Source organism: Marmota monax, unplaced genomic scaffold (assembly GCF_021218885.2).
Source record: "Marmota monax isolate L192 unplaced genomic scaffold, Marmota_monax_Labrador192_F-V1.1 WCK01_AAM20220418_F8-fsc00083, whole genome shotgun sequence".
NCBI classification, from domain to species: domain Eukaryota; kingdom Metazoa; phylum Chordata; class Mammalia; order Rodentia; family Sciuridae; genus Marmota; species Marmota monax.
In genome coordinates this window covers 5506102-5521299 of record NW_026692848.1, presented here as the reverse complement: position 1 = coordinate 5521299, position 15198 = coordinate 5506102, and the positions used below count along the sequence as shown (strand labels likewise).

The window sequence follows — 15198 nt, the reverse complement described above, 5'->3', positions numbered from 1 at the left end:
TAATGCTTCACAGTATCAGAAATTTTTGTGGTTTGGTATGTTTCATTAACATTCTATATGCACCACTGTAATTATTAATAAAATTGTCTATTTTAATGTTTATTGTTTGTTCAGTTTTACTCTTCTTTTAAGTTACTATTTATCGCCCGCTTTTCTGTTGTATTGTTTTTATTTTTCTTGGGCATATGTCAGAGTTCTTGTATGTTTTGGAACTTACATGTTTTAAACTTTTATGTTTTAGATACCAATTTTTATAAGTTATGTTTGTATTCATTTCTTCTGAGTTTGTGGTTTGTCTTTTTTTAAAATTTGTGTTTCTTTATGAGCAATCATTGTTAATATTAATGTAGACAAACTTATCAATCTTTACCTCATGGTTTATTCTTTTATCTTCCTTAAGAAAGTCTTTCCTATCCCAAAATTAAAACTATTTTCCCCAACATTTTTGTTCATATTTTTATGGGTTTTGTCTATAAGATTAAAGTTCTTCCATGCTCCCTCTCCCTATCCCATTATGATTCAGCCTCCTTATATCAAAGAAAAACCTTCGTCATTTGGGTTTTGGGGATTGGCTGACTTCACTTAGCATTATCTTCTCTAACTCCATTGAATAGACGAACTCTAGACAAGGCAGGGGGTTGGAGGGGAAGGGAGGGGGCATGGGGTTATAAATGGTGGTGGAATGTGATGATCATTATTATCCAGAGTACATGTAAGAAGACATACACATGCAAACACACACAAAATATTGAAGTCCTTATATCACAGACAATAAAATTTCATATATGATGTGAGGTAGAGACAATTGTACTTTTTGCATGCATATACAACCATCCCAGGGCTATATTTTGAACAGTACATTCTATCCTTACTTGTCATTTTCATTAATGTCATCTGTACAAATGAGCAAATTACTTAACACATTACTTTGACAAATATTTATTAATCATGTTTTCTGTACCAGGCTACTAATTTAACAAAGCACTCAACAACAATTCATATGGAGTTCACAGTTTAGGTAGAAAGGTAATAAACAATAAGCACTGTGGTTATGTCCTATAGTATGTTAAAAGAGAATGAATACCATGGGAAAACAAAACGATAAGGGGATTTGGGGTCCAAAGTGGAGGGACTATTGTTAAATGAGATGGTTATGGTATGCTATAAAGAGGTAAGGAGATTAATTAGACATCTGGAAGAGCACTCCAAGCAGAGGAAAGAGGGAGCGAATTCCCTGCCATCGAAATCTGCCTGGGGTGTTGGAGGAGTGCCACTGTGGTCGGTGCAGTGTCAGCTCTGGTGAAAGTGATGGAGAGATCAGAGAAGAAATGGGAAGAGCAGGAGGTGTAAGGCGTTGTGGCCAGCAGGTGGGATCGCCTTAGAGTTACTTTTTAACATAATATTTGGCCTTTTTAGAACCAGTTCTCTTGGAAACTGATCCCATTTCACCTTTCCCATATGGCTGCCCAGATGGCCCAACACCAGTTAGTGAGGTTTCCTGTTCCCGACTACTGAAGTCTACCCTTGTGGTAGATAAATGTGCTTCCATCCTTTCAGATGTAAAGTATGTGTTATTTTCATTTAATTTTAACTTTTTAGGATGAATTACTATCTTGATCAAGGGCAAACAGGATGTTTAGGCACATCTTTGTTTCTTCTCCTCCTTTGACCTTCTTAACACTTCTTTCATTGTTAATGAACCATGGTGGAGGAAAACAACACTTAATACAACTTTACTAGAAGATAATAGGACTTAATCTAGTGTTGATTACATTATCTTCTAGTGAAGTTGTAATAAATGAGCTCTGTATGGATGTAGATATTTTTGTACACTTCTTTCTTCCTTTATCTGATCATTAGAGTTTCTGACTCATGATTGGAGAATTTAATATATCTGTAAGTTGTATGAAACTTCAAAGTATTTTTTTAGAGGCTGCTAGTGCACTGATGGGAAAGCATAATTTTTTTTAATCAAAATAAATATATTTTATTGTAGACAGTTCTAAAACTTGTTTTTTACTAAACAATTCTTTATGCAGAATATCAGTGTGTATCATTAGACACAGAATTTTTTAAATTTCTACTAAAATACTTATGTAAGATACAAATTGGTAATTCTCTTTTACATATACAAAAATAACATTTTTACTCTAGTTATTCGGTATGAAGTAACTCTTGCAATCCATAGAAGATCCTTGTTCAGATATAAAGCCTTTCCCAAGCCTTTAGCATTACAGGTGTTAGAGGATGAGGATATATTTTAACCTCTGTGCACTTATATTCTCCTTCCACATTTAGCGCTCTCCTTTCTTTGGCCTTAGTGTTGGGTGTGACAGTGGATTAGTCAAACTGTCTCAGTATTTCAGGCCTTTTATCAGTTCTGCAAGACAGATGCTAAACAGCGCAGTCTACACTGAAGTCCTGGATGCCTCTCTGGAGATAAGTTGATAGCAAGGACCACACCGGTCACTTCAACATATGGCCTTTTTCTATATTTAACTGCAAGAAGATGACAGCTTTTAAGTCAAATTTTGAGCCTCAATGTGTCAACATTTTTTTAATTATCTCATTTTGTTATGAAAGAGTGTCAATCTTTTTCTACTACAATGGAGAATTTAAAAGAACACTGCTACCTATTATGTTAAGAAAAAAAATGTAAAAGAAATTGTGTGGTCTGATCATTGCTTTAAGGACAATTTTTCAAGATAGGGGCAACATCTTAGCTCCAAATTTGATCTAGTTTAGTTGCACATTTAAAATTACATAACCATCAATTACTCAGTGATCCTTGGTGCTTCCTTATGCATGTGGAGAAAGTCAGTGCAGAAACCTTTTTTAATCAAGTGGACCATACATTTATTATTGGATCCTTGAGCCTGAAAGAAATCTGGTATCTGGTATAAAAGGGAGGCAGTCATTAAGTGACAGAGGTGAGGAAAATAAGCCTTGAAATCTTAGCTGAGATGTGCTCCCAGAGCCCTCTTGGATTTCATTTGAGGAAGAATAAAACAAGGAGTTTATGTGCACTCTTAGGTTCCTCTCTCCTCTGAAAGTGAGTTCTCTGATAATATCACATGAACTCAATACTAATTAGATTAATAAATACACATCTAGTGATAGAGGGTGCAAGGAATCCTTCAAAGCCAGTCAGCAGGGGTATTAGTCTGACACAGGAGAAAGCTGCAGATGTGCAGACATCAGTCCGTCTGTGGTGCAGTCTAGGCCCTAACATCCCTCTGGAAGCAAGGCAGGGAATATTATATTGTCAAACAGAAATGCCAAGTCTAGCGCCAAAATATTTGTCTTTTTACTATGTATCACTAACTTCTAGCGATAACATTACATCTTTCACATTCTACCCATCTAAAGAACTGCATTATAAAATATTTGTTTTCTGTAATAATCACATGACAATTCTAATTTAAATGTAACTTATTACAATGTGCATGATATTAATTATAGTTTTATTTATGCTGATCATATTTAAAATAGTCTCTGCAAGCATGTTAGACCAATTGAAATTATTTCTTTTAAATATCACAGAAGCCTTAAACTTTCAGCCAAATTTCCCCATTCCATTAGTACAAATGAACTTCAAAATAGGAAATGCAGATTTGATCATGAGAAATTTAACACAAAATTGATCTAATCAATACTCTATTCTTGTCTATAAAGTTGTGGTAATAATTGAGAATTATTTAAATGTAAGAAATATACAGAAAATTCAGGCAAATTAATTCAGATTGAATCATTACTAACTATAAAAGTTATAAATAAATAAATCTAAAAATAGCAAATGCACTTCTCTTATAATTATTTCTAATTAAAATTATACAAAATTCACATTTATAGATTACTGTAGATTTCTGTCTGGAGCCACTGAAACATCCAGGTACTTTGTGAAAGTTAAGTAATATTTTCTAATGAAAAGAAACAGTCTTCAAACCCCAGGGGTTTGTCTCTGGAGTGTCAGAATCCCATCTATTTTTTGTGGCACTTATTACATTCATATTTCTGTTGCAGATTCTGGGTATGTGCTTATGTCTTCTCCAAAATGACATTTACCTGGAGGGTAATGTGTCCACGTATCTTTTGGTCTCCAGCAATTGTAGACAATTGCCTGGTGACTAGTGGATACAAGTAAAGTCTATTTTAGAACTAATTTCTTAATGCTCTTTCTAAGAAATATTTTACTTTATGTGATCATGGGTCCCTGCATTCAGATTTATGAGTTTTTAGCACTGGGAAATCTATACTGTAGTTCACAATGGCCTCTATCCATTTAAGCTAAATATATTAGTTATGCATGCATCTTCTATTCTTAAATCCATTCTGGTTCCATAAGTGAATAAATAATTTATGAATTCCAGTGATACAGTCCTGATCTTCTCTTTTCCTATTTCCAATTGCCATTAATTGTGCCCTATTTCAAAAGCGACATCTGGCTAGCAACTCAGATTTTGACATCCCATATGGTAGGATGGCTCCTATGGAATATACCCACTTCTACTTTCACATTCCCCACCATTCCTCAACGCATGATAGTGGGCTTCAACTTCATCATGCCACTAGCACTTTTTAATTTTCACTCAAATACTTTAGTTCTCTTTTTAATTGTTTTTTGTACCATTAAAAAGTTATTTCTTAAAACGTGGATGTATAACCGATGTGATTCTGCAATCTGTATACGGGGTAAAAATGGGAGTTCATAATCCACTTGAATCAAATGTATGAAATATGATATGTCAAGAGCTTTGTAATGTTTTGAACAACTAATAATAAAAAAGAAAGAAATATCAAATTGTACCCTAGAATTCAGTATAACTAAAAATTAAAATTAAAAAATAAAAAAAGTGATTTCTCATTCACTGATACATATGATACCATCTCTTTTCCATTTTCATGCTACCATTTTGACTATTCTTTCTATTCTGTAGAATCCACTTAGTTAAATACTCAGGTAATATCCTGGCTTCTCCACCTCTTTTCTCAGTATCTCTTCTCCTTTTGGAAAAAGTTACTAATTTTCATAGGTTGAAACTATCACTTTATCACAGCCGAGCTTTATTAATAAACTAGACCCCACTAAAAATCTCAGTGCATATTGCCCAGTTTCTAGTGGCCATGTGAAAAGTCCTAGTTGTTTATCTCACAGGCATTTCAAGCCTAACATGAGGAAGTAAGGGTGTGATTTGTTAGAAAAGCATTTTTAGAAGAGATGAGATTTGAGCTGAGTGTTGACAGTAAATGGTGGTTATCAGGAGGGGAGGAAGGAGGAGAGGAAGGAGTGGGACATGAGTGAGAATTGCAAGCTGATGGCAGAGCAAAATCCTAGAGCCAAAGAGGAGCAGGACATGTCTGTGATCGCCTTGATCTTGCCATGACATGTGCTGGTTGCCCAGGCAGTGGTGGCTAGAGAGATTGACAGCTTGAACTTGTCTTTATGGAGTGTTTCACTAGGAAATCATTTATGGAGTTGAAGCAGATGAGATATATGAATTAATTACTCTGCTAGAATATTCATTGAGTAGCAGACAGATGAATGATCTACAGAAGGCAAAGCTGAAGGCAAAAAGAGCAAATAAAAATTAGACATTCCACAAAAAATTCAGAACCTTTAAGTGCTAAATAAATACAATGGAAAACAAAGATGATAGGAGATAACTTCAGTGAACAAAACTTATTATCTTTCCATATAAAGAGTGCATGCAAGTTGATGACAAATGTGGAAAAGACATGAGAACACAAATACATGTAGATAGCATTTATACTAAAAGGAGAAAGTATTCTTCCTCATTTCTCAAACAAAGTAAACTAAATTGAACAACAGGAAGACCTGTTCTTCAGTTTAATTAGCAAATAATTTTTCAAGAATCATAAAATACACATAATTGTTACCTTATTTCAAATTGTGGACTTTGCCTGAAGCAAATAATGTAAAATGCAGAAACTTTCAAATGTCTGAAATGTTTAAACTATGTAATCCCAATAGGAAAAAAAATGGAACTGATATAAATTCCAAACATAATTGCAAATAGTTGGTTGAATATTATGTAGCCATGAAAATGAAATTTGATATCAACAGGGACATCAGGACATATTTTACAGAGTAAAAAGTATAGTAAATGAAAAGTACATAAAACATAAGAATATTGTATTTTACAGAGAGTTTAGAAGAGAAAGCACAAATTATTACTAGGCGGTGGAATTATAAGTGATTTAATTAGGTTTCCTCCAAACATTCTGCAGTTTTCTTATTCTTTACTTTATTTAAATAAATGGACTATTTCCAGCTTTGTGGTCTTGAAACCCAAGCCTCAGCTCTGCCTCTAGCTCTCTGCATTCACCCATCACGTGCCCTAGATAATTCTCTCTTTAGAGTGGTGCCTAGATCTACCACCAAGCATGGTGACTAATGACATATTCTGAGAGACAGAGGGTTGAAGCTTCTTTTCAACCATTTATCACCACTACTATGATTTCCATCATGTGCTTTAACCTCAGTGATTCATTGTCTACAAAATCATTTTACATGCTTTGCTTGAAAATGGTACCAATGTTAGTAGAACCATGAAAGTGCTATTGGATTGTTATTATTCTTGATGCTACCCTAACTTAAGGCCTTTGCTGTCTTGGAGATGGACTAGACTGCCTATCTGGAATGGACCTTCTCCAGACACCAGCCCGAACATCCTTTACTAGTAGACCTTGAAAATAATTAGAAAATGTAAGATGCAGAAATAGAATTTCCTGTTTTCAGATCTCTATTTTTAGATCTTTAAAGAATAATTTTCCTAAAATAAGTGACTTGACATTTTCCCTACCACCCATTATTACTGGGATGATGGCAACAAACATGCAAGTCTTTGGACTGATGGTCCAGTGCCTGAGGAACTCCAAAACAATGCCCATTTTAACCTGGAGCTGCATGATAATAGTGCTTTAATAAGCCAAAAGTTCAGGATGAAGCTTATAAAGGCTAGAAATTAACATCTTTACATCCTATTGCTTCAATGTTTTACAGAGTTGGGTAAATGGATAAGTTAGAATAATGCAATGAAGATTTCCCACTTGAAATATGTCTCTTTTTTTGCAACACCAATTTATGTTTAAGAATAAAAATAGCAAAACAGAAATTTCAAACTTTCTGATAAAGAATTTCATAGATTCTTAAATTCCTTCCTACTTACTGTTATTAGTTTTGTGGCCATATGACAGACACTATGATCTAAGTCCTAAATCCATTACAGCACATTCAATAAATGTAGGCATATAAAGTACTCTGTCATCTGTAGTCATTTCAAACTGCATTCAATATCTTGGTTCCCAAGTGCATTAGCTTTTATTAAAAGCATTCTGCTGCAACATCCATTCTTCCTAATTGGTTTCTGGATTGCCCCCACCATTCAGGCAAATCTTTAATTGCATTTTCCCACAAATCTAGTTTGATTTATGGCTCCTTATTTGCTTTATATTATTTATAATAAATTGAGGTAAAAAATCTCAAGACATGAAATAAAATTCACAGTAGGTCCTCTTCCACAAATATAGAACTTATCTAAGGATTCTCAACAGTATTTTTGCTTATTTTAAAAGTTGTTCAGTCAAGCTACGACCGCCTGTGTCGTTTCCGATAATAATACCTTCATTACCTTTTTAGAGTTAATTGTATCTCATTTGTGTTTTTTTTTATGAACAGATATTTAGAATTATCTGGAACAAATAATATGAGGGTTATAAAAATAGTTATGTCCTGCTATAAAGCTGGGGTGGGTACGTTGTATCTGGAACAGGACAAAGCACCTGCATAACACTCAGTGGCCACTGCTGCACTAGGAGATGGAATGAGGAGAGGCCAGTTGACTGCTCAAGCTGCAGCTTTTGGGATATGCCTGGAGTTAATGTAGGATAGACGCAGAGCAGAGGCCAGAACTTTGATAAGTAAACAGCAGAAAAATAAAGACAGAAGATAACAGATACTGGAATAAAAATTTCCACACTATTGAGTGACTGTGTATTTGTATGAATTGTTTTGTAAAATCCTGTTCTAAATAAAGACTTTCCATGGAACCGTAGGCATGTGATCATTTCTGTAGGGAGCACATGAAAATGTATGGGAAGAAAGAAGTGTAAGTTGTTTTTATCAATATATAAAAAGCCTTGTAGGCTTTCTTAGAGAACAATGTATTCATTCCTTCAAAGGTTTGAACAGTTAGAATTTTGAGATCAGAATAAAAAATATTGTAGTACATTAAGTATAAGAGAAAAAAGAAAAAAGGATTTGGTTTTAACAAACATACAAAGCAAGGGAAAACTGATCATCTCAAGTAAATTCTAGGCCAATTAAACAAGTAGGAGGCTTACAGCAAAATTGATTACTTGATTTCTAGACGAATCTGAAAAGGATGGTTAGCAGATGATGAGCAAACTAAACGTCTAAATAACAGTTGTGGTTGTATTGTTGTAAGGCCTGGGGTGTTGGGGTCCCCAACACCCTCAATGGAAGCAGAGCTCGTCTGGGGAACTTGCACTTCCTCCCCATACTGCTGATGAGACACCTGTGTAGTGTCAGAGTGGAGAGTCAAGGATTTACCACTGCCCAGTGGGAATAGGGCCACACCATCTGTGGTGCCAGTGTAGACAACCTGAGGGGCAGTAATGAGCCACTCCTGCCCCTCCCAGCTGGGCCGTATCAGTGGAGGCCAAGTGGTGCTAGAATCCCCAACCTCACATAGTGTTAATGAGGCCTTCTCTTTTTGAGGCTAATGGAGGCCAAGTGGGGGACTGATGTTTCCATCCCAACTTGACAATAATGAGCTGGCAACCTTCCCCACCCCGCTACCAGACATGTCAGAATAACCAAGCTAAAACTGAAGGTTTCAGATCCAGAGTTTCATAACATAATATACCAAATGCCTATGTTTCAATATAAAATCCATAATTACACTGATAATCAGGAAGACTTCAAAGTGAATGAAAAGACATTCAATAGATATGAGCATCGAGGAGACAGAAATGTTAGAGGTATTAGAAAAGAATTTGAAAGTAGCCATTGCCAAAAATACTTTAATGGGTAATTATTAACACATTCGAAAGAATGAAAAAATAGAAAATCTCAACAAAGAAACAGAAGACAAAGAAGAATCAAATGCAAACTTTAGAACTAAAAAGGATAACTGATATTAAACAAAAAAGAATGGAGAGTACAGAAGGCAGAATCCACAACTTGGAGGAAGCAGTAGGAATTACCCAATCTGAAAAACAGAAAACAGCTATAATAATGATAATAATAATAATAAAGAGTTTAATGTCACTGGAATCCAGTCAAAGAAGAGGATGTGGTCAAGCCTGGAATAGTTCTCTAAGAAATCGGGCTGAACATCTTCCAAATTTGACAAGACAAGAACCTATAGATTGACAAATTGAGTGCAATTTGAACAGTTAAAGACAAAGAAATATATGCCAAGGTACATCATAACTAATATTCTGAGCTCTAAAGACAAAGAAAAATATTGAAGTTCTAAGAAAAAAGTAAAAATTTATTTATAAAAGGGAAAACAATTTGAATGACAGTGGACTTCTCATCAGACGCCATGCAGGCTACAAGAAGAGGCATTGCAGTACTCCACCACGAGAAGAAAAGAACTGCAAACTGCAAATCCTGTAAACACCTAAATATAGTTTTCAGAATGAAGATGAAGTTAAGTCATTCTCAGATCACGGCAAATTAAGAAAAATTTTCCCCTAGCAGACCTGCCCTAGAGGAATGTCTAAGAAAGTTCTCTTAACAGAAAGGAAGCAATAAAAAAGGAAGAAAGAACATGACAAAATAAAAGTAGATACAAAATGCTTTCCTTTTCTTCTTGAGTTTTCTAAATGATGTATTTCAGTTGAAGCCAAAATTATAAAAGTTTCTGATGTGGTTCTAAATATATGTGGAAGAAATATTTCAGACAGTTATAACTAGGGAGAATAATGGCACGAAATAGAGAGGTAAGGTTTCTACATTGAATTTGAACTGGTAAAATAATAATACTAATAGATGTGATAAGATAAAAATATATATGTATACATGCATACATGTATATGTATGGACATGTATATGCACATACATGTTTATATGTATGTATGTGTGCATATATGTATATATGTACACATTTTTGTATATACATATATCATAATACCTAGACCAATAATTTTAAAAAGCTACCTAATGAGATACACTAAAAACACAATTGATAAAATAGGATTCTATATATGTTCAACTAACCCACAAGAGGTCAGGAAAAAGAAAATAGAGATTGAAAATGAAAAACAAAGATGACATGGCATATTTTACCCTTAATATATCAATAATTGCATTGATTGTAAATGTTTAAATATAACAATTAAAAGGCAGAGATTGGTGGAGTAGATTAAAAACCATGACCCAAAGATATACTATCTACAAAAAAATTTTTTTTGATGCTATGGTCAGGATGAAAGTAAAAGGAAATGAAAAATAATATGTGAAACAAATATTAATCAAAGAAAATTGGATTGGCTAATATAATATCAAATAAAGTAAAGTATAGAGGAAAAAACAGAAAGGGGCATTGCATAATGTAAAGGAGATCAGTTAGAGACATTGCATAATGAGAACAAGGGACAATATGCCAAAAAGTCATGAAAATCCTAAGAGTGTACAACCAAAGTACAGCATGGCCAAATATATGAAGCAGATCTGAAAGGAGAAACAGACAATTTCTCAGTTACAGGTGGTGGATACTTGACAACCCTTTCTCAACAACTGATAGAACAACTACTTGAAAATCAGCCAAGACACAGAAAAACACAACATCATCAAGGAACAGGCCTTAATCAAAACATACAGAAAACTCTACCCAGTAACAGCAGAAGATGTTTGTTGTATGTACCACACAACACATAGCAAGACAGACTATATTTTGGGCCATAAAACAAACCTCAACAAATTAAAAATTCTGAAATCATATAGACTTTTCAAAATAATCCATGGATCTCAAGAGAAATTTTTAAAAAATTGAGTGAAAATGAAATGCTACATAATAAACTTTTGGGACATAGCTACAACTGTGTTGAGAGGGAAATTCATTAGCACTAAACACATAAAAATAGACAGGAGTAGAAGTCTCAAATCAGTAATCTAGGCTCCTATTTCAAAAACTAGGAAACTAATGGAAATCAAGTACAAAAAAAAGGAAATAACATGAATAAAATGAAAGCAGAAAAACAAACCAAACATTGAAAGAAAATTGAAAACCTCCTAGCAAGACTGACAAGGAAAAAAGGGAAGATACAAATGATAAATATTGAAAGTGAACAATGGATACCATTACAAACATCAAAAGGATGACGGAAAAGGACCAGCTGTTCTATACATACAAATTTGACAACTTTCATGAAATAGGCCAGTTCCTCAAAAAACACAGACCACAGTAAGTCATTCGATAGGAAACAGATCATTTGAATACCTCTATAGCCATTAAGGAAATTATATTCATAATTCCCAGACTCCAAAACTCCATATTAGAAAGTGACAGAAGAAAAATCATATGAGTGTACTTACTGATGCAGAAAAAACATTTGGTACAATTGAACATTCATTCATTCAAAACTTAAAACTCAGAAAAATATGAAGAGGGGAACTTCCTTAAATTAATAAAGACAATATACCCCAAATTCATATTTTATCCATAACAGTATAAACAGGAAACAACCCAGAGTAGTTTTAATGGTGTATGGTTAAACTGCAGTACAGCCACACCAAGGAACACCAATCAGCATTAGAAATTACTGAACTACAATTTATGTAAATCTCCAGAGGCTTATGCTGAGTGAAAAGAAGCCAAGCCAAAGAGTACATGCTATGTGGTTCTCAAAATAACAAAACCATGGAAGTGGCAAAGAGATAGTTGTTGCCAGCCGGTGAGAGCTGGAGGGTGGGATTGGAACAAAACGCCGTGTCTTTATAAGAAGTTTCTGAGGGATCTTTGTGGTGATAAAAATGCTGTTTCTTGTACGTATTAATGTCAACAACATCATAATAAATTCCAGGGGTTTTGCAAGATAATACCATTGTGGAAACTGGATAAAGGATACATGGTTTCTCTATATATTATTTCCTACAACTGAGTAAAATTAGCTGAATAAAAAGTTAGATAAGCAAAGTAAAATGAGGTTTCCGCTAACCAGTAATCAGCACTCTACAGAAAAGACACTCATGCATGCACCCACATGTGCCCATGCACACAAGCCCTACACAGGCACTGTGGCACTATAATTTACCTTAAGTATGAGTCCATGCATCCATGCTGGTTTATTTGGGCCAAGTTTTCTCTCCTTAATAGCATCCAATTTTTGAGGATGTTATTAAGGTGCCATGTTGGTAGGTGGTGATCTTTTTTTTTAAAGTAACTTCTTGTGCAAAAAGGAAAAAATAAGTCAGTCCTTGATCAAGTCCCCCAAATTTGCTATTTCATGAATGACAAAAGTCCAGGAATCACAGCTCTTCAGTTTCTGTGACAGTAATGCAGTTGAAAGTGTACTTCTCTGTATACAATCTCTAGCTTAGAGTGCTGCATAACATAGTTGTCAAATGCATGTGGCTATTTGACAATTGAGTGAATCTGACTGAAAATGATGGTGTAGAATTCTAATACCAGAAGAAATTTCAAACCTTCAGTGAGGAAGGGGAAATTTTGCTTCCCACTGGTGATATCAGGTGTCGCCTCAATTACTCACATAACCACATACTGGGAAGAAGCGCTGTGTAGTGGGGGCAGTTCCAAATCTAATAAGTGCCTTTGGGTTACTTCACTTCCCTCTGCCTCTTCAGTATTCCATCATCTTAATAGTTCTTAATAGCCAGCTCACTTTCAAGTATTACCCTTCCCGTGTGTATTAGATACAATATATTTATTATATCTTTATATATTTAGTATGTATTATAGATATGTTAATGTGTTTGTTGAAATTAAACTTTTAACAAAACTATTAAAATTAATATAACAATGAGTTGAAATAGTAAATTATTTTTTGGCTTGTACATATTGTGAGAAAAACAATCACGATTTTGTTAGAATGGCACATGAAATGACTAGTATTTTCCTTTATTTTATAAGTAGGAAAGACAATCATGTTTAGTCTACCTGTAAGGAATGATACAGTAGACTATAATTTTCTAAATAGCTCACTTAGCACTTTGAATTTTATAAAGTTGATGAATTAGTTTAGATATAAACAATGCAGATTGAAAAGATGTGCTCAGTGTTAATAATTCTAAAGAAAATATTTCCTCTTTAATATTACCATTTTGGAGGTGACATCTCATATTATCTATTCTAAAATTGCTTTCTCATGAATTCATATTACCAAATGCATGCTATTCACACGCACAGTATGCTACCATTTTTCTTTATAAACTCTCTAGTTTATTATTAATTTTATACCACATTTTATAATTTTTGTTAATATTCATAATATGAGAACATTCATCACTATTTTATGTTTACAAAGAAATATGGAAAGGAAATATTTTAAATTTATTACTTTAGTTTCCACAACAGGTATCAAACCTGATGTCAGAATTTACAGTTATTAGAAATTTTTAAAGTCTTAACACTCTGAACTTAGCTCCATTACATTGTTTTCCTTAGCCGTAAAGCCAAGCTTCTCTTCCTGACAAGGTGGTATCTGAAGTGGCATTTTCTAAGGAAGCTTTCTAAAGTACCTTGAAAAAAAGGAGACCCTTAGTAGTATAAAGTAATATTCTTCCCCAAATGTTGGTATTAATGTGAGGTCTCTGTTGTACTGGATGAGGTAATTTGGTCTTTATGTTCTAGCATATTTTTGACAAAATCTTTGGGAAAAAAAGAAAGAGGCTTTTTGCTAGGAATTTTTTTAGTGTGTTTTAGAACCTGACAACGATCTTTTCTTTTCAAGGTGAGAGGCCCTCCGGCTGCAGGGGCATTTAAAGAAAGACCAACCAAGCCCACAGCATTTCGAAAATTTTACGAGCGAGGAGACTTCCCAATCGCCCTTGAGCATGACTCGAAAGGAAACAAAATAGCCTGGAAGGTAAGACCCCGGCACAGCTGTGACAGCCAGCTGCGCTTGCTGAAGTGACATCTCCCAGTGCCAAACAAACTTGGCTGCTAAGTAAATAAACTGAAGTAATTTCTCAGCAAATGGAAGATGGTGGGTAAGCTCTTAGAGAAGGCCCCCCTGTGTCAGCCGTCCACCTTGACTAACAATTAAATTATAGCCTGCGAAGAAGAAAATGACAGAGTTGCTTTGCCTTAGAGAATTGTCTGCTGCCCAATTCATCTCTATTTTTATGAGAACCTGGCAGCCCGGCCTGTTTCAGGCAGTCCATCAAATGATGGAACTGGCGGCTGGATACAGAGAGCAACAGCCATTTATCTCCCCCAAATTTCACCTTCCTGCAGGACACTTCCAAATGGAAGCTTTAATTACCTAAATGGATAGGTCAAGATTGTCTGCTCCCTGGAAATGCAGAGCAGAATACAAAAGGAGGCGGATGTCCTTCCTGGGCTCTGCTCTGTCTGCAGCCCCTGTCAGCCTGTGCGGGCTGTCACACTGCCCTGTTAGAGGCTGACCTCCACCGCCAAAGCCATTACAGCACCGACATTTTTCTGACAAAAGGTTAATTGGCTTCAAAATAAATGTATTGCCTAATGACTCCATTCTAATGTGGCTGTGTTTCTTTCTAAAAGGCTCACTGATGTTATTTGTAAAAAGTTGCCAATCTCTTAACTGGAGAAGGCTTTTACATTTAATTTGAAAAATGAATGCGGATCTTCAGCCTCTTCTGCTATTTAATTATTTTTGTTATCAACCACTTTGCTTTTGGTGATTTTTATCAGCTTGAAGGGCTTCTCCACCTGAAGATGGGAAAGCAGTTGTGTATGTTTGCATATTACATCAAGCTAAGGAAAATAAAAGGCTTTGGCCAAATGTCAGTTAAATTTCACATTAACTAAAGAGTCTGGAGATTGGGTCTAAAGGTGAATGAGTACCAAATAAATTTATGTTAAAAATGATCACAGTATCAAATTTGTAATGAGTACCAAATAAATTTATGTTAAAAAAAATCACAATATCAAATTTAAAAATTAATCAAGATAAAATGCTTAGAAAGATGCATTAAAATATAAA

General features: G+C 34.6%; 1 protein-coding gene across 1 annotated transcript in view; it reads left to right on the top strand.

The window, feature by feature from the left end:
* Pacrg (parkin coregulated) overlaps nt 1-15198 on the top strand; it is a 487764-nt gene that overhangs the window by 72069 nt on the left and 400497 nt on the right. Inside the window, exon 2 of the mRNA XM_046449435.2 lies at nt 13963-14097. Coding sequence (XP_046305391.1) covers nt 13963-14097 — 135 coding nt within the window. The remainder of the gene's footprint in view (nt 1-13962; nt 14098-15198) is intronic.